This window comes from Carcharhinus amblyrhynchos, chromosome 7 (genome assembly GCF_965287045.1).
Source record: "Carcharhinus amblyrhynchos chromosome 7, sCarAmb.v2.hapA, whole genome shotgun sequence".
Lineage (NCBI taxonomy): Eukaryota > Metazoa > Chordata > Chondrichthyes > Carcharhiniformes > Carcharhinidae > Carcharhinus > Carcharhinus amblyrhynchos.
In genome coordinates this window covers 10,535,530-10,555,948 of record NC_137330.1, presented here as the reverse complement: position 1 = coordinate 10,555,948, position 20,419 = coordinate 10,535,530, and the positions used below count along the sequence as shown (strand labels likewise).

General features: G+C 46.2%; 1 protein-coding gene across 4 annotated transcripts in view; it reads left to right on the top strand.

Annotated features, from left to right (window-relative positions):
- The window catches only part of dst (dystonin), a 614,201-nt gene that overhangs the window by 344,001 nt on the left and 249,781 nt on the right, over nucleotides 1–20,419 (top strand). For all 4 annotated transcript variants that reach the window (XM_080191940.1, XM_080191941.1, XM_080191942.1 and 1 more), the window contains 4 exons: nucleotides 6,059–6,147; nucleotides 8,086–8,221; nucleotides 8,957–16,648; nucleotides 18,357–18,506. In XM_080191940.1, the coding sequence (XP_080048066.1) occupies nucleotides 6,059–6,147; nucleotides 8,086–8,221; nucleotides 8,957–16,648; nucleotides 18,357–18,506 (8,067 nt within the window). The remainder of the gene's footprint in view (nucleotides 1–6,058; nucleotides 6,148–8,085; nucleotides 8,222–8,956; nucleotides 16,649–18,356; nucleotides 18,507–20,419) is intronic.

Below are 20,419 nucleotides of genomic sequence, written 5' to 3'. Positions count from 1 at the left end.
GCTAGATTACAGAGTCAATCGCAGATCAATTTTACCTTTTCGTAATCAATAATCCCACCTTTCATCAGGTTAAAATTAATTCCATTTAACAGTTGCACATCAGTGCAAATCTCTGTCAAGTATCTCAGCCAATCATTAGATACTTGAGAGCATGGTGATATCTTATTTGTCCAATTGATTCTAGCTGTAGTTTCCCCTTGGCACTAACTAACTCCCTGTTGCTTGGTAACGGCAGAGCTACTGCAATGGATGTTCCCACCGGCTCACTACCAAGGTGAATAGACATGTGTTCCTGTATCCAGGCTCATATCTATTCTGTGTCTGGGCAATGAATGCATCTATTTATTAATGTTGCATAATACGTACCCTCTGAGGCATGCTACCCGATAAAACTTGCTGACTAACCTGTTCCCAGACCTTTGGCTTTAAACTGTTGACTTTTACCACCATGCCTTTCGTTTTGCTTGACTAAAGCATTCATTTACATTGGAAATACATTTAAAATATCAGCATATATGTTTTAAAATCAGCTTTACTTGTTTTGATTCCTTTACTGCATCCACAGTTGTGTAAGCTGTTTGTGTTAGCTTACCCAATAATCATTTAACTCTTTACTGATTCCTTGTCCTCTGAAAGACTGCATTCTGCCCATAAATCTGATTAACTGATTAGAAATCCCCTTGCACAAGTTCATAGTAGTAACTCAGCTGGTGTTCTGGGGACCTGGGTTCAAATCCCACTATGACAGATGGTGAAATTTTAATTCAATAAAAAAATCGGGAATTAAGAACCTACTGATGACCCCCATGAAACCATGGTCAATTGTTAGAAAAAGCCACCTGATTCACTAATGTCCTTTAGAGAAGGAAATCTGCCAACCTTACCTGGTCTGACCTACATGTGACTCCAGAGCCATAGCAATGTGGTTGACTCTCAATTGCCCTCTGAAATGGCCTAGCAAGCCACTCAGTTCCAGGTCAATTCGGGATGGTCAATAAATACTGGCCAGCCAGCGGTGCCCACGTCCCACAAACGAGTCAAAAAGTATTCCTACAGTGCAGAAGGAGGCCATTTGATCCATCGAGCCTGCACCAACAACAATCCCACCTAGACCCTATCCCCCTAACCCCATGTATTTACCCTGCTTGTCCCCCTAGCTAAGGGGTAATTTATCATGGCCAGTCAACCTAACCCACACATCTTTGGACCGTGAGAGGCAACCGGAGCACCTGGAGGACACCCACGCAGACCCGGGGAGAATGTGCAAACTCCACACAGACAGTGACCCAAGCCGGGAATCAAACCTGGCGCTGTGAGGCAGCGGTGCTCACCACTGAGCCACCGTGCCGTCCAACTGAATAACTTTCCTGGGTGGATGGGTAAAGCCAAGTGGCGAGTTCAATTGGATCCGTGCTGGTGGTCAGAGATTTGAAAGTTATGGTACACAATAACAACTTGCTATTATGTCATTCCTGTAATCATGTAGAAAGTCACAAGGCTCTTCACAGGAGCGCAATTCAAATTTGACACAAGTACGTAAAGAGATAAGAGACAATAAGGAGATAATATTTGGTGAAAAGTTTGTGTGCTGTACAGGAGGCATGAGGAGGAGGAGAGATTTATGGAGGGAATTAATCTCTGAGATCCTGCAGCCCATCATTTCTGTGCTGGCTATCAAACACCCATCTGTTCTAATCCCACTTTCCAGCGCTTGGTCCTTAGTCTTGTATGCTCTGGCATTTCAAGTGCTCATCCTAAATGTCTCTTAAATGCTGTGATCTTGGGAAGCAATCAGCTAAAGGCAAGACCACTTACTGTGGGGGAGAATGAAGAACGTGGAATGCACCAGAGGCCAGGAGCACAGAGGTCTCGGAGTATAGTGGGGCTGGAAGTGATTACAGCGATCGGAAGGGGGAAAGTCTAGGAGGGAGTTGAACACAAGGGTGACAATTATAAAACTGAGGGAGATTGCCAGTTCTCCAATGCTGTGGTTCATGCCGAAGTTGCTTGAGGAGCTTTGGAGTGATCAGCCTGTCACTCAGGCTGGGTTCCTGTCCATGGCACAATGGATAGCGCTGCTGCTTCACAGTGCCTGGGACCTGGGTTCGATTCCGGCCTTGGGTCACTGTCTGTGTGGAGTTTGCACGTTCTCCCCATGTCGCTGTGGGTTTCCTCCCACACTCCAAAGATGTGCGGGTGAGGTGCATTCGCCATGTTAAATTGTCCCTTAGTGTCCTGGGATGCCTAGCTTAGAGGGATTAGAGCAAGGTAAGTATGTGGGGTTACAGGGATGGGGCCTGGATGGGATTGTTATTAGTGCAGACTCAATGGGCCAAATGGCCGCCTCCTTCACTGTAGGGTTTTTATTAAATCGTATTAAACGTCTCTGCTGATAGCAGACAAAGTCAATCCCAGCCAGAAGATCAATGTCCATCTGGATGAACTTTATTTCAAGCAGCACCTCAGTGTACACATGAGGCTTTCTTGGTGAGGCCACACCTGGAGTATTGTGTGCAGTTTTGGTGTCCTTATCTGAGATAGGATGTCCTTGCTGTAGAGAGAGCACAGTAAAGGTTTACCAGGCTGATTCCTGGGATGGCAGGTCTGTCATATGAGGAGAGACTAAGTCAATTAGGATTATATTCGCTGGAGTTTAGAAGAGTGAGAGGGGATCTCATAGAAACTTATAAAAAATTCTAACAGGGTTAGACAGGGTAGATTCAGGAAGAATGTTCCCAATGGTGGGGGAGTCCAGAACTAGGGGGTCATAGTTTGAGGATAAGGGGTAAATCTTTTGGAACTGAGGTGAGGAGAGATTTCTTCACTTGGAGGGCGGTGAATGTGTGGAATTCACTACCACAGAAAGTAGTTGAGGCCAAAACATGGCGTGATTTCAAGAACAAATTGGATGTAGCTCTTGGGGCTAAAGGGATCGAGGGATATGGGGAGAAGAGGGGAAGATCAGGATATTGAATTCGATGATCAAAATGAATAGCGGAGCAGGCTCAAAGGCCCAAATGGCCTATTCCTCCTTGTTTCTCCGTTTCTAAACCAGAATATTTTTGAGCTTGGTGAAATGCAGTGTCTCCTGTGGGTGATTAGTGCGTGAAGCCTCTATCAAGTTGATGAACAAGCTCAATTTATGTCAAGTTCAGTAGTTTGCTTTGAGGATACCTAGGTATCAGCAAACCTCTTACTGCATTAATCAGGTACTCATTCGTAGTCATATAGGAAATGGGAGCAAGAGTAGGCCCTTAGCTAAGCTATTCTAGTGCAGATACAACACTGGCATTTACCCAGTAATATGGATAATTGCTTGGGTATGTCCACGAAGGGCAGGAAAATTCTAACCTGGCCAATTACTGATCCACCAGCCTACTGATCGTCAGCACAGTAATGAAACGGGTTATCCCCTGTGCTATTAAGCAGTACTTACTCAGCAATAACCTGCTCACTGACGCTCAGTTTAGATTCTGCCAGAGTCACTTTGTTCCTGATCTCATTATAGCCTTAAAATGCAAATAAGCTGAACTGAGGTGGTGAGGTGACTTCTTTGACATCAGGATACCATTTGCCTAAGTGAGGCATCTAAATGCCCTAGCAAATTTGGAGTGGGTGGGAATCAGACAAAGCTCTCCACTGGTTGGAGTCAGACCCAGCTAGCACAGAGGAAGATGGCTATGGTTGTTGTCGGTCATCATCTCAGTCTCATTACTGCAGGAGTTCCTCAGAGTAGTGTCTGAGGCCCAGCCATCTTCAGCTCCTTCATTGAAGACCTTTCTTCCATCAGAAGTAAGGATGTTAGTCGATGATTACACAATGTTCAGCACCATTCACAAGCAGTCCTTGTCCGTATGTAACAGGACCTGGACATTATCTGGTCTTGGGTGGACAAGTGGCAAGTAACATCAGCACCACACAAATGCCGTGTAATTATGAACAAGAGAGAATCTCAGCATCTCCCTTTGACATTCATTAGCATGATCATTGCCGGAGCCCCCATTATCAACATCCTGGGAGTTACCATTGACCAGAAACTGAACTAGACTGACCATATAACTTGAAGGTGCGGTGAAGTCGCCATAATCCCAGAAGACCATAGGCTGCTCTCCCCTTTTGAGGGGGAGAGCTGGCTGGTGGTAATTTAACCTAAGGATCACCACACCAGGTGAGGGAGAAAGGTTGAGAAGGCGTGAACAATCCCAGCCGGTACAGGAGTTGAACCCATGCTGTTGGCGTCGCTCGATGTCGCTAACAAATTGACCCCTATCCATATATAAACCCAGTGGCTACAAGAGCAGATCAGAGGCTTGGAATTCTATGGAGAATAACTCACCTCCTGACTCCCCAAAGCCTGTCCACCAACTACAAGGCACAAGTCAGGAATGTGATGGAACATTCCCCATTTGCCTGGATGGGTGCAGCTCCAGTAACACTCAAGAAGTCTGACACTATCCAGTACAAAACAGCCCGGTTGGTTGGCACCATAGAACATTGTCCACAGGACTCTTAAATCGGCCTCGCAGGTGGAAGAGGTGGTCAAGAAGGCGTATGGTGTACTGGCCTTCATAAATCGAGGGATTGAGTTTAGGAGTCGGGAGGTAATGCTGCAACTTTATAAGACCCTTGTCAGGCCTCATTTGGAGTACTGTGCGCAGTTCTGGTCGCCTCACTATAGGAAAGACGTAGAAGCTATTGAAAGGGTACAGAGGAGATTTACAAGGATGTTGCCTGGACTGGGAGGCATGCCTTATGAAGTTAGGTTGAAGGAACTGGGTCTCTTTTCCCTGGAGAGACGTAGGTTGAGAGGCGACCTGATAGAGGTTTATAAAATGTTGAGAGGAATAGATAGGGTGGATTCTCAGAGGCTATTTCCCCGGGTTGAAATGGTCGCTACGAGAGGACACAGGTTTAAGGTGCGGGGAGGAAAGTACAGAAGTGATGTTAGGGGTAAGTTTTTCACTCGGAGGGTGGTGAGTGAATGGAATCGGCTGCCGTCAGTGGTGGTGGAGGCGAACTCGCTGGGGTCTTTTAAAAGACTTCTGGATGAGTATATGGGGTTTTATGGGATTGGGGGTTATAGATAGGTGTTGATGTGATCGGCGCAACTCGTGGGCTGAAGGGCCTGTTTGTGCTGTAGTGTTCTATGTTCTATGTTCTATTACAGCGCAGTACAGGCCCTTCAGCCCTCGATGTTGCACCGACCAGTGGAATGAATCTAATGACCCTCTAACCTAAACTATTCCAATGTTATCCGTATGCCTATCCACTGACCATTTGAACGCCCTTTAAAGTTGGCGAGTCAAACCACATCCAGCACTTCGAACATCCACTTCCTGGACTGCACACACAGCAGTGTGTACTATCTGCAAAGATACACTGCAGCAAATCACTGAGCTTCCTTCAGCAGCACTTTCCAAATCCACAACCCCTATTACCTGGGGTGACAAGGGCAGCAGGCACATGGGAACCCCATCACCTGCAAGTTCCCCTCCAAGTCACCCACCAGCCTGACTTGGAAATATATTGTTGTGGACAGCATGGTGGCACAGTGGTTAGCACTGCTGCCTCACAGTGCCAGGGATTCAGGTTCAATTCCTGGCTTGGGTCACTGTCTGTGTGGAGTTTGCACATTCTCCCCGTCACTGCGTGGGTTTCCTTCCACATTCCAAAGCTGTGCTGATTAGGTGCATTAATATGCTAAATTGCCGTTTAGTGTACCTGAACAGGCCCTGGCGTGTAGGGGATTTTCACAGTAACTTCATTGCATTGTTAATGTAAGCCGACTTGTGACACTAATAAATAAATTTAACTTAATTAATCTCAGTTTTGAAATGCTGAATTGACCCTAAGGTTCAACAGATCCTTGGGAGCAAAAGAGTTCCAGATTTCCACTGCCCCTTGTGTGAAGAAGTGCTTCCTAACATCATCCTTGAATGGTCTGTGTACATTTGATTAATGTCTTTGAGGAAAATGTGTGAATATTAGAAAATCCAAGAGTAAAAACTGAAACTTCGAATGATTTAATTGTCCTTGCATTATATTTTACTTGTTCCAGGCACTCCGTGAGGAACTATCAAGCAAGAAGGACCAGATTGCTGATGCTGTCCACATGACACAGATGTTCTTGGCTAAACACAGTGACAAGTTAGTTTCCTCCTTCCTCCTAGTTATATACAAGAATAAACTTGTCAGCCAGATATGCTTGGGTTTAAATCATGTGTCCTTCATATCTTAACATTAACATGCAGGTTCAGTCAGCAGTTAGGAAGGCAAATTCAATGTCAGCATTCATTTCTAGAGACCTAGAGTGCAAGAGCAGGGATGTATTGCTGATATTGTAATAGGATCTGGAATATTGGAATGTTGTGTGCAGTTTTGGGCCACATACCTAAGAAAGAATGTGCTGACCCTTGGACGGGGTCCCGAGGAAGTCCCTAAGAATTATCCCAGGAATGAAGGGTTTGTCACATGAGGAGTGGTTGAGGAGTCTGGGTCTACACTCAGTGCAGTTTAGAAGGACGAGAGGGATCTAATTGAAACTTTCAGAATAGTGAGAGGCCCAGATAGAGAGGACATGGACAATTAAAGAGGGTGCGGAATGTAGTGTTACCGTCATAGCTAGGTGTAGCAAAAGATCAACTTAATATAGGATAGGTCCATTCAAAAGTCTGGCAGTGAGGAAGAAGCTGTACTTGAGTTGGTTGGTACGTGACCTAAGAATTTTGTACCTCTTTTCCCATGGAAGAAGTGGAAGAGAGAATGTCCGGGGTGCATGGGGTCATTGATTGTGCTGGCTGCTTTTCTGAGGCAGCGGGAAGTGCCGACGGAGTCAATGGATGGGAGGTTGGTTTGAGTGATGAACTGGGCTTCCTTCATGACCCTTTGTAGTTTCTTGTGGTCTTGGGCAGAGCAGGAGTCGTACCAAGCTGTGATACAACCAGAAAGAATGCTTTATCTAGATGCCAACAAGAGAAGGTTCAGCTTCTTTTTCCTTTTTGTGGGATTTTATTCCCCACCCATTTGGGCATAGTCTCCTTATTAACAGGGTCATAGAATCATACAGGTTCACAGCATGGAAACAGGCCCTTTGGCCCAAATTGTCCATGCTGCCCTTTTTTAAAAACCCCTAAAAATGTGATCATTCCATACTCATGCCGTGCAATCCCTCCAGCTTGGGGTTCCTGTCTGGTAGTAAGGGACTATATGGTTCGTGCTGAATCAGATTGTCTGAGACACATTATCGCTGAAGCTTCATGTCTAAAGTTAATGATCTCGGTAACTAATGATCAGGGGGACACAGCGATTTGGTTCCTCACTTCAAACCAAATCTATGAAGCTCATTCCTTGTATAAGGAATCATTTCCTTTCAATCTGGCGAACAACACTTTCCCCATTAACTATCACCCACTTCCAAGCTCAAGAGCCAAGGAGTTTGGATTGAAAGGATCACTTTTTGATCCAAATGCTCCAAATGTCAAGTTTGTCATTATTTAGACCACGAGATCATGAGATATAGGAGTATAATTAGGCCATTCAGCCCGTCAGCTCCGCTCCGCTATTCAATCATGGCTAATACATCGCTCAACCCCATTCTCCTCCCTTTTCTCCATAACTTTTGATCCCTTTACCAATCAAGAACCTATCTATCTCTGTCTTAAATACACTCAATGACCTGCCCTCCACAGCCTTCTGTGGCAATGAATTCCACAGATTCGCCACCCTCTGGCTGAAGAAATTCCTCCTCATCTCGGTTCTAAAGGGTTGTCCCTTAACTCTGAGGCTGTGCCCTTGGATCCCAGTCTCTCCGACTAATGGAAACATCTTCCCCACATCCACTCTATCCAGGCCTTTCAGTATTCTGTAAGTTTCAATGAGATCCCCTGCATCCTTCTAAACGCCATTAAATACAGACCCAAAGTCCTCAAACATTCCTTAAACGTCAAGCTTTTCATGCCTGGGATCATTCTTGTGAATGTCCTCCAGACCCTTTATAACTGAGCATTTTTTTTAAAAACTGGATTTGGGAATACGGATTTAAAAAAAAAACTTTATTCTATTTCTCTGCTTTTTTTTAAAACATAGAATATCAGAAGAAGATAAACAGCAGACGGAGAAACAGCTGGAGTCACTACAGGAAGCTTACGACAAGTTGTGTGAGGAGAGTTCTGACGACCTCCAGCAAGCAGAGAGCACGCTAGCGGAAGAGGCAGTGGTGAAGGTAATAACCGAGTCCGGGTTCAGGAGACCTTTTACGCTGGATTTGGGCAGCAGACTGCAGGGGTACCTTGTCATCAACCATCCAAAAATCGTGAAGTTTGTTCAGTAGGATTGTTCACAAAGATAACCGCAATCAAAAGAAATTAATGCAGTCAGACTTTCAACCAAAGGGCGTGTTTCGTTTTTTGGAAATGGCGGTATTTTCTGAAAGATGGAGCATTTGAGTGAGAAAGGGAGAGCTTTGTCAGAGCTGTAAGAATTGCTGAAGCTGCTGTATGCTGTAAACATGCATAGCATGGTCATCATAATGTTGAATACATAATTCTTTCCTTTCTCTGTAAGCAGAAGCATGGTGCTTAAGTGCTATCAGTACACGTTGAGTGATGTCGAAGACTAAGAATAACCCTCTTTTGCTTCCTCTTGTGACTAACCCTTTTAATCACATGGATGACACTTTTGCAATAAAGGATGTGCATGCAGGACATATATAAAAACAAATCATTACTTCCGCTGACACCGGCCTTCACTTTTGCTGTTGCATCGCTAACATTCACCTCCCTGGTAAGTACCCAATCTTGTCTCAGGTGGGCACAGTCGGAGTATATTTTGCATGAACCGGACAGCTTGGAGGTACTGGTTATTTGGCGTTGGTGTTTTATTATTTTGGTGCTGCTCTATTGCCTTCTGTAATTATTTTTCTCCCCCCCCCCCCCCCCCGCCCGCTTTTGGTTTTCAGGACTATGAGACCATCGCAGGGGTTATTGACCTGGCCACTGGGACAGTGTATCCAATCTTCCACGCAATACGCAACGGTCTGATTGATTACGACACAGGGATGGCCTTGCTGGAAGCGCAGGTCATTGTGTCGGGCCTTATCCTTCCAGAGACAAGACAGTGCCTGAGCGTGGAAGAGGCTTTGACGTACCAGTTGATCGATGGAAAGATCTTCAGTCGACTGGAGGAGCTGAGTCATTCTGCCAAGCTTATTTTAAGCACCTTGTGCGGACCCAGCGACGACCATTCCGCTGCTGGTGTTGAAGATCACAACTCGATCTCTGAGGTTTCGGTCATCAAAGTCCTAGAGGCTCAGTTCGCCACCGGCGGTTTGAGGATACCATCCACGGGTGAGAAGCTCAGCCTGGAGGAAGCTTTTCAGAGAGAATTCATCACTGCTCAGCTGTACTTCAAGCTGCTGGAGAGACAGAAGATGTGCAAGGAACTGATTGACCCGAACACGGCCGAGAAAGTCTCGTTGACGGAGTTGATGCAAAGGGTCGCCGTGGATAAAGGGACTGGCCTGAGGCTGCTCCACGTGAGGCATCAAGACGGGGGCACCATCACCTTGAAAGCCGGCAGGCAGGTCAGCATCTTCCGGGCCGTCCACCAAGGCCTCATAGACCGTGAGGTGATGGTCAGGCTCCTCGGAGCTCAACTCTTTGCAGGTGGCCTTATTGACCCCCAAACCGGAGCTCGGCTTACAGTCGACGAAGCTCTGGAAAGTGGCCTCGTCGATCACGATACAGCCTGTGGGCTCCTCGCTCACCAGGTTCAAACGGGAGGGATAATCAACCCGGCCACCGGCAGCAGGTTAACCATGGACGAAGCCGTGCAGTGCAACCTAATGACATCCAGCAGCGCCCTACTGGTCATGGAATCACAGAGGGTGTTCATGGGTCTCATCTGGCCCGACTCCGGAGAAATATTTTCCATTGACACCTCCTTGCAACAGGGAGTGATAACGAATGAGCTGGCCCACAAAATCCTCAGCAACAGGCAAAAAATAGCAGCTCTGTACATCCCCGAAAGCTCCTCAGTGCTCACGCCCGAGGAGGCGAACAGACTCGGTATAATAGACCAGAGGGCAGCGCACATTCTGAGCACGGCAACAATACCTGACTTAATGCCCACTGCCAAACACCTGCAGTCCCCACCTGCCGACGTCCCGAGCTGGGGATCAAACTCTGAAGCCCAAGCTTGCGCCCCGAGCGGCACCACTGATGATGAAGAGAGCGGCAGCAGTGAGAACTCAACTCTGCGACAGATGGAAGCTCAACAGAAATTCATCTCCTATTTAATGATGAACAGCTACATGGACGCAGGCTCGGGAAGGAGGCTACTGTTGGTCAACAGTGACTTGGACGAAAGGATTAAAACGGTGACGGAGGTGGGTGGTGCAGATGCCCCGCTGGAAAATTGGCAAGAGTACCTTCATATTCAAGATGACAGTGGACTCGGAAACCCACTGGAGATCAAAGAGCTTTCAAAAGATGTCGGCAACCTTAAAAACTACATGAATTCTGAAACGTGGGAGCCAGGGGATGTGGGAGAAAAACAGACAGTTGATTTACCGGGTGAACGTTGCGGGAGTATTAATAGCGAGGCATTATATTGGATGCCTGGAAGTGAAGCTGCTTCTTCTCAAATAATGGATAGTCCAGGCAGGCATGTAACTGAGATCAAAGAACTGGATGGGGACAAAGCAATACAGACAATTGAAACTTTGGATAACTTGGCAGATAGTCTTGAAGGACCGTCTTCCGATGGAAATCTGAGTGGACACCCAGACCTTGATGAAAGAGTTGAATGGACCAGACAAACCGACAACGTTAGTTCTGTCGCAAATGATCCGGGAAACCAATTGAGAAAAAGTACGGCGATTCCGCAAGGTGACGCGCCAGTGGTAACTGCAGCCTTGCAAGCTGCAGATTCATACCCCGGGGACAAAGTGGCTGTCCCCGTGTCTTCAGCAGAGCAACCACCAGCTGAAACCATGCCTGGGTTTTCAACGGGGCAACCGTTTCCAGCGCGTGAGAGTACGAAGCTCAGTCCGTTTCCACTGGAGGTGGACCTGCAGAGAGAGTTTGGAGAAGAGCTGAACAGAATGCTGGGTTTTGACAGATCTCCGAGTATCCAAGCCGGTGAGCGTATTGGCAGCGGCACTCACGATACTCGCGTCCCATTCGCAATCCGCACAGAGCACGCTAACGAAACCGCAAATAGCGGGAGCACTCAGCTGTCCACGGAAACGTCACAGACGGAGGAATTTAATGATGTCAGCAACAGGCAAAGTATCGCAGAGCCATCAGTAGGCAATCGGAGTAACACTGGGCAATCTTTGGAACCGCAGCTTACAGCTGGGGAAGATGAACTTGTTTCACATCCATCGGGTACTGTTGCAGGAACAAGGGAAGACCTGGCATGTGGAAAAAATAACATAAGGGCCATTGAAAACCTAGAAGACATTGCAGTCGCGGGTGAACCGGTATATTTCACTGGCGTACCGAATACAGAGAGATTAAGTGAAGGTGGTGAGGTGGATGAAGCAATGGAGGTGCAGGGCGATGGACAATCTTTCAAGCATACACTTGCAGCTGACGAAGGTACGTTGGAAGATGTCAGTCTTGAAAACCAGGGCAAGTTCACGGAAACAAGCACAGATTCCCCAACGGAACACGGCAGCATGGAGGAAATGTGGGATGTAATTGGTCCATCGGTGGAAGAACATCTCACAGGAGCCAATGAAACCTTGGGCCCGACAGAAACTGGAAGCCAACATTCGCATTCCACAGAAACTGGAAAGCATAAAGTAATAAGAGTCATTGAAACACTGGATGACATAGCAGACTTAGAAGATAGACTGGAGATTTCTGAAGAACCTGTTATTCGAAGTTGTTCATCAAAGAATGAGGAGCCATATTCCAATGATGCTTACCATGAAGGTATATTTGGAACTGGTTTCAGTGGACCCACTAATGCAGTGGAAGGGGGTAGCGTTCATCAGTATACAGATACTGCCTCAGCAACGGTTGACAGCTTTGAACGTGGGAAGGACAAAGTAATTAGGAATGTGGAAGGATTGGAGGATATCGCAGAGGCCCAGGAGGTACCATGGCCTGTTGGAGTCATTGCAGAGGGAAAAGAAACTCCAATGCTCAGTCCTTCTGGAATTGAAGACGTTACGAGGGTGTTTGAACCTTCTGTACAAATAGCAAGCGGTGAAGTGATTTTCTTAAATGATGAAGAATTTCAGTCAGATAGCAATGAAGCAGATCACCAAGACTTTGAAATAGTGAAAGGTCAGGAGGAAAAGCAAAAGCAAGTCAATATTGAGCCTCCGCACGAAGCCATGCAGAGCCAAGGAGCATTTGAAGAGGACACATCAGGAGGTCATTTAACAATGCCAGAGACGATGATACAAGACTCCGTACTCGATGTCAGATACCCATCACAAGAGGAGCCAAGCGAGCATGCAGTGGCATTGAAGAATGCCGAAGACACTCAGGGAATTAATGGGAGAAATTTGTATGTCTTGGAAGAGGAGGAGGAAGACAACGATGGGCAAATTACTTGTGTTGAGGCTGTTGGAGGTGGGAAATGGGATGGATCAGCTCCGATAAAGCAGAACAAATCAAAGGTTGAAGCAGGTGGAATATTCGACCCTGTTACTGGTGAAAGGGACACACTTGAAGCTGCCTTGGCACGTGGGCTTTTGGATGAGGAGATGACCGTCGTGGATATTTTAGCTGCACAGTTCCAAGAGGGAGGAATCTGTTTGGAAGAGAGTGGTGAATATTTGACTCTTAGTGAAGCAGTGGTGAAGGGACTTGTACCAAACCATCTCGCTATCAAAGTGTTAGATAAGCTTGGGCTGATCGGAGGATTCTATAACCCTAGTACGGGAGAAACGATGGAATTGGCTGATGTTGCAGAAGAGTCGATGAATGATGACCTCCTGGCAAAGGTATTGCTTCCGGAAAAAATTGTCTGTGGTGTGATTGACCCAGAGACCAACAAGCTTCGCAGTGTTCACGACGCGCAGAGACTTGGTATTCTGAACCCTCGGACAGCTCTGTGTTTACTGGAAGGCCAGGTAGTTTCCGGTGGGATTGTGGATCTCGAGCAGGAACGCCGGTTATCAGTGGCAGAAACCTCGAAGCTTTGCCTGGTTGATGAAAAGGCTGCTGAACAGTTGATCCAAATGGAAAAGGCACGAAACGGAGGGCAGGTCGATGAGGCGACCAGACTGAGGGCTCTAAACTACCAGTTTGAAATGCACGGCATCTTAGATCCGCAGACGAAACAACCTCTGTCAGCGATAGAAGCAATCAGCAGAGGCCTTGTGGAAAGAGATGCCATGCTAAGAATCCTTCGTAGGCAGGTTGAAGATGGTGGTATCATCCAGCATAAATCTGGGCTTCGCCTCTCCGTAACGAGTGCTTTGAGGCACGGTTTAATTAATGAAGACCTAGCCAATGACTTGTTTGAATTGGAAGCATCGTGCCAAAATATTCATGCCAGGAAGAACTTGTGTTCTCAGGAAATTGCACAGAGTTTAGATTTCCCAGTGGAAATGGAAAGGCACCGGATACCGAATGAAGTTGTCACTGAATTTGAAAATGGAAAATCAACAATGCAAGTGGAATCCTTGGATGGGAAATTATTTGACGACGGTTTGAAAAAAGAAATGAACTTTTATGAAATCCAGGACAATGTCGATGAGGGTCAGTTGAACATTCCTCCTTACTCAGATTTAGTGAGGATGAGTAAAATAGATATAGACACTGGACAAAGATATATGGCTGTTCAACCTCATGAAGAATTTTTGAATGTCCAAAGTGTTGAATCAATCTCCAACTGGAACGTGGCTGATGTTGATCTGGCTTATAACGCCCACAGAGAGAAGTTAAATAATCAAACCATGACATGTGCTGAAGGCGATGGAAGTGCTGTTCAGGATTGCACAACAAGGAATGATCATGATCATCAGATAAAGTCTTCATCTTCCAGTTCCTCAGTTCTAGGAAATGACCAGAATGGCTCCCTTGACTTTGCCCAGCCTGCTTCTGCAACTCAAACACTGGAGGAAAATTTTCCTGGCAAAGTGGCCAACCTTTCATTGGAATCATCCCATGTTGAAGATTCACCACCGCAAGGTGACTTTTTCTCGTACATTCGAGAATGCACATCAGATATTGAGCAGGAGTTTGAAGAATTGGCTGAAGAAGGAACTATTTCATCAAGTGAAGACAGGGATCTAAATGAAGTTGGAAAACTGAATGTGGAAAAATGTATAGAAGGAGCGAGTATGGAAGAGTTGGAGTCAGACAATCCTCCAAGCAGCAGCAATGTCCAAGTTGTCACGGGTACCAAAGGAAAATGTAACTTAGAAGGGGATGTTGAGGGAGGAGATCCTAATACAGAGCTCAGCTTACGCAATGAAGCACAATTAGATGGAATTTTCAACGAAAGTAATCAAGGGACAGAAGGTTCTGGGCGTGGCGAAGAATTGGAACAAAATGTAAATGTGGCTGTGGCTGTGGGGAATGTGCTGAAAGCTGTGTGCATGAAAATCAGCGATGCTTTCAAGATCAGACCAAATGAAGATAAGGAAAATGCAAATGAGGGTACAGTGATGAATGGAAGCAGACAGGAAGAAAAGGCTGCCAAGACCTTCAGTGACCCTGCAAATTTGGGAGGGAAGGCAGAACTTGCACATGGGGTGAAAGGAATGTCCAACGTTTCCGGAACAAGAGGAAATGAAGGAGAGATGTCAGACTATGGCAGCCAAAATTCATCTGTAGAACCTGGAAATCTGTTACGTCAAGAAAGAATTGATAAAGAAAAGCAAATAGAATCTGGAAATCTGTCTTATCAAGAAAGAATCAATGACTATGGCACTCAAAATTCATCTGCAGAATCTGAGAATCTCTTGCGTCAAGAAAGGATCGACGAAGAAAACCGGGATGTTGAAGGTGGTCAGAGGTTTCAGAAGCCGTTGGGAAAAAAATGGGATTCACCTGAAGTTGAGGACACAACCAACTTGGTTTCAGAAGAGGAATATCCTGTCCGTTCGGAGCATGTGCCTGATTTCGCAATTGGTGAAGACGAGTCTTCGAAAGATGCAAACGTTCAAAGGGTAGTTGGAGCAAATGTTGAAACTGGTGACCGTCAGGAAGCGAGTCTCTCCAGTGTGACGGAGAGCAGTACAGAGACGAGAGGTGGTGCTGCTGCTCAGGATGTGGTGACATGTGGTCATGCTGCTAAAAAGTCAAAACTCATCCTTGATTGCCTGAAACAAGAATTTCTTAATGAAGAGTTGAGTGAGTTATTTGGTTTGAAGGGTGATAAGTCCCTGAAGACGGCAGCCTTGCTCGCTGCTTTGAAGCCAGAAATGGTTAGCGCGCGGGCACAGGAGAAGCTTTGCACTTTATCTGAGGAGCGAGATCCCAGCGGTTTAGAAAGCCAGGAACTGATCAGCGGTCTGACCGATGAGCTTTTCTGTTACATAAGAGACAAAGTGCCAGGTTCGATGGAGAACGAGTCCCTAAACAGGCAGGCGAAAGAAAGGCTTTGTGAAAGAATCTCAGTGCTGCTCAGCACTGCCTTAACTCCCCGCGATGTACCACGGCAAACAATGGAGAAGGACAACATGTCTGAAATAATCCAGATGAAAGCAGATGGAGAAAGTGTAGCAGGATCTGAGAATGGGAATGCAGTGAATCATTGTGGTTCCACTGCTGAAGGGTTGGAGTTGCACAAAGGCGCTGAGAAGGTAGCTATTTGTGACTGTCCGTCAAAGGGTGACTTGTTTAATGTTAATGAAAATGGTGATGCCATGAATGGAATGAGAGAAATAAAGCAAGATAGACCAGATTCAGTTGTGCAATCCGTTGATGTTTTCAATGACGCGGAGTTGCTGGAGGATACCCAGCGCCAAGGCACCTTACAGGATGCACCAGACAACATCTGGATCAGCAACAATAAGAGTGTGGGTGAATTGAGGGAAACGGTACACATCAGGCAAGGTGAACAATGTGTAAGTGAGAATGAAAATGAGAGAGTGCAACCTGATTCCCTTGAACAGATCAAACTTCCCAGCAATAGTCAGGAGAACATTTCCGAACTTGCATTGAATGATTTGCAGGCTCAGGACGGTGAAGGTGGCAACGAGAAGGGAAAGGCAGAGAGGCTAAACGGCCAAAATATAACTGAGGGTGAAAATCAGTCTCCTCCTTCCAGCGACAATGAGGAATTTCTCAGGGGGAATGTACCAAATAATGGGGGGAATGCAGATGTGGCGGATGAAAGAGAAATACAAACAAACGGACCATGCATAAATGAGGAAACGATTGAAGATTCATTTGCAATGTCTGAGGAGATGGAGCCACCAGGGGATGACATTCAGCAGCAAGTCGTTTTTGAAGACGCACCAAACAGTGTGCGGATTGATGATAATAAAGATGAGATGGAGGACGTAATTGAAATTGTACCAAGTGGACAAGGTCTAAATGAAGACAAAGCTGATGACATATTGATGCAGCCTCATGATGTATCTGATGAAATGACCAAATTGGAAGGCACTGGGGACAAAGCCACCATTAAAACTGAGCAAAGTGAGGACCATGAGACTGTTGAAGGAGACAGACAGGTTAGTAATCCTTGATGTATCCCTTATTTCAATTCAATTAGGAAACCATAAATTAGTTGAATCAGAATGCTTTCCACATTATATTAGCGCCCTCACTCATACAAGTAGGTAATATTATAGGAAAGTCTCAAAATGATTCACTTACTATTCTGCTGTGCTACAGTCAAGAAATTGAGCAGCATTAGTTCTTTGTACGTTTTGTAGTTGAAGGAGATGTTTGATAGCTCCAACATGCTCTAGTGCAGCATTCATCTCCTGGCCCTTAACTGAATGCTGGATTGGACAGGGGAAGTGATGGCCTAGTGTTATCACTAGACTATTAATCCAGAAACTCAGCTAATATTCTGGGGATCCAGGTTCGAATCCCACCACAGCAGATAGTGGATTTTGAATTCAATTAAAAATACCTGGAATTAAGAGCCTATTGATGAACATTGTTGGAAAAACCCAACTGGTTTGCTAATGTCCTTTAGGGAAGGAAATCTGCCGTCCTTCCCTGGTCTGGCCTGGCCTACATGTGGGCTCCACATCACAGCAATGTGGTTGAGTGAACTACCCTCGGGCAACGAGGGATGAGCAAGAAATGCTGGCCAGCCAGTGATGCCCATGTCCCATGAGTGAATTGGGAAAAACCTGCTGTATTTTTTGTCTGCCATCAAGGATTTATTTTATTCCTTTAAGTTGGGCAAACATTATTGTTTGCAAACCAATTTATTTTCTAAATGGAGCAGTGGAGTAGGAGCTTGCTTTCCATAAATTGGCTGCCATGCTGCCTACGTGACCACACATCATGACTTCCATTGGCTGTGAAGTACTTTGGGATGTCCGTTGTGGTGAAAGGCGTTATTTAAATACAGGAACTTTTTTCCCCTCTCTGGGGCTGAATGGCATGGTGGCAGGCACAGTGGCTAGCACTGCTGCCTCTCAGTGCCAGGAGCCCAGGTTCGATTCCGGCCTCAGGTGACTGCACGGAGTCCGCACATTCTCCTTGTGTCTGCGTGGGTTTCCTCCGGGTGGTCTGCTTTCCGCCCACACTCCAAAGATGTGCGGGTTAGGTAGATTGGTCATGCTCAATTTGCCCCTCAGTGACAGGGAGATTATCACGGTAAATACGTGGGGTTACGAGGCTAGGACCTGGGCGGGATTGTTGTCGATGCAGGCTTGATGGGCCAAATGGCCTCTTTCTGCACAGTAGGGATTCTATGATATGGAACCAGTCTATGGGGGCGGGATTTTATGGCCTCGCTCTTCCTTAAACTGTAAAATCCTGCCCGAGGTCAACGGACCTTTCCGTGGTACGTTGCCCCTCGCTGTCTCCAATTCCTGGGATGGGCGGGGTAGTAAAATTCCAGCCCATGTGCTTTGAAGATAGGACCACCCGAGTGTTCAATTCATTCGAATCCAACTCTGGAGTTTTTGTCTTGTCTCGACCTTTAGAAGGAAATCTTTATTGAATGATGTCAATCCTCAGCACTTTGGGCTTGGGACAAATAATGTAAATGATCAGAGACCAGCTTTCATGGGCTTTACTTTGGTACATTTTGTAACAAATGTTATTTGTGGTATCAAAACCCAATCGTAGGATGGACGTTTGCAGCTAAGCGGGGGGTGCCCAGTTACATGTTTATCTTGGAAATAGACTGTTTCCTCACAGTATTGCAAAGATTGAGGCCAAGACTAAAAGGTGTTAATTGGACTTTGATTGCAGCCGTGCACCACGGCCCAGCAGTGTTGCCAGCATGCGGAGAGACTACAAACCCACCTAACCTTCCTCCAAGAAAGGAAAATTCAGCTGGAGAGTCTGCAGCCTGCTGACAGCAACCTGGAAATCCTTCAAGAACAATTAGATTATCACAATGTAAGTAATGCGTTTCGTATCAAAGGGGCCCACTGAGCTTAGAGCGCAGTTAACCCTTGTTTTTTCTAAATTAAGAACCGCAATTGTAAAGGGTCATAATCCTTTTAAATATACACGCACACAGAGCGGCAACGTATAGGGTTGCCCTTGGAGAGGGTGCAGAGGTGATTTACTGGAGTGATACCAGAGACTTCCGTTAGGTGGCGAGAGAACATACCTGAGGAGCATTGTTCTTAGAGCAGACAATGATAAGGGGAGATTTATCATAGAAACCCTGCTGTACAGAAAGAGGCCATTCGGCCCATCGAGCCTGCACCGACCACAATCCCACCAGGCCCTACTCCCATATCCCTACATATTTTACCCATTAATCCCTCTAACCTACGCATCACAGGACACTAAGGGCAATTTTTTTTAGCGTGGCCAGTCAATCTTCGGACTGTGGGAGGAAACCGGAGCACCTGCGCAGACATGAGGAGAATGTGCAAACTCCAGTCAGACAGTGATCCCAGCTGGGAATCGAGCCCAGGCCCCTGGAGCTGTGAAGCAGCAGTGCTAACCACTGCCGCCCAGAGGTGTAAGAGACGCTTAATAGAGGTATTCAAAATTATGAAGGGTGTAGCTCGAGAAGATAAGGGAGAAACTTTCCATTGGCAGGTAGGTTGGTCACCAGTGATCATAGGATCCTTCAAGTGCAGAAGCAGGCCATTCAGCCCATCAGGTCCACACTAACTCTCCGAAAGAGCTTCTCACCCAGACCCTATTCCCATAACTCCATGCATTTACCCTGCCAATCCCCCTAACTTGCACATCTTGGGACACTTGAGGGGCAATTTAGCATGGCCAATCCAGCACATCTTTGGAGTGTGGGAGGAAACCGGAGCACCCGGAGGAAACCCACACAGACACGGGGAGAATGTGCAAGCTCCAGACAGACAGTGACCTGAGGCCGGAATTGAACCCTGGCTTTGTGTGGCAGCAGTGCTAACCACTGTGTCACCGTGCCGCCCATAAATTTAAGATAAGCGTTCCACTGAATGGTAAGAATTTTTATACAACAGCTGGCATTTTACGACCTCGCTCATCCCAAAACTGTAAAATCCCACCTGAAGTCCAACCTGGACCACACCTCACCTGCTGCAATTCCCATGGCAGGCAGGACGGTAAAATTCCAGCCAATATGTTGTTATGTTCTAGAATGCATTGCCTGAAAAGGTGGTGAAAGCAGATTTAATTGTACCTTTCAAAAGGGAGTTGGACATTGATCTAAAGAAGAATGGTTTGCAGGGCTTTAGAGAACCGTGGAGTGGGACTAATGGGATAACTTTCTTACAAAGAGCTGGCACAAGTGTGGTGGGCTTAATGGAGGAGGCTCGTAAGAGATAATGGTGCGACTTCAGTTCAGTTGTAGACATGTACAAGGAGAGCCTATAAAGCAGCTCCTCTGCCACAGTGTAGCTGGGATTACATTATCAGTCCCCGTGAATGCAGGTTTTGGGGCCACAAAGTCAAAAGTCAACTTCATGAAAATCATGACCTAAAGAGGATCACATTTGCCCACTAAAACTGATGTAAAAGCTGTAGTTAGGTTCTGTCGGATCTTCCGTAGTTGGAGAGATAGGTTCTTGATTGGTAAGGGAATCAAAGGCTGTGGGGAAAAGGTAGGAGAATGGGTTTGAGAAACTTATTAGCCGTGATTGAGTGGTGGAGCAGACTCGATGGGCTGAATGGCCTAATTCTGCTCCTATCTCTCATCGTCTTCCACATTAGAAAAAAGAACCCTGTAAATTGAAGTACTTTACACTGCCATGTTCCTATATTCGTAAATGAAATACTTTTTAACAATAAAATAAATTTAAAAATATAAAGGAAATATGGTAACCTTCTACTCCGTGCCTCCCACTCACTCGCCA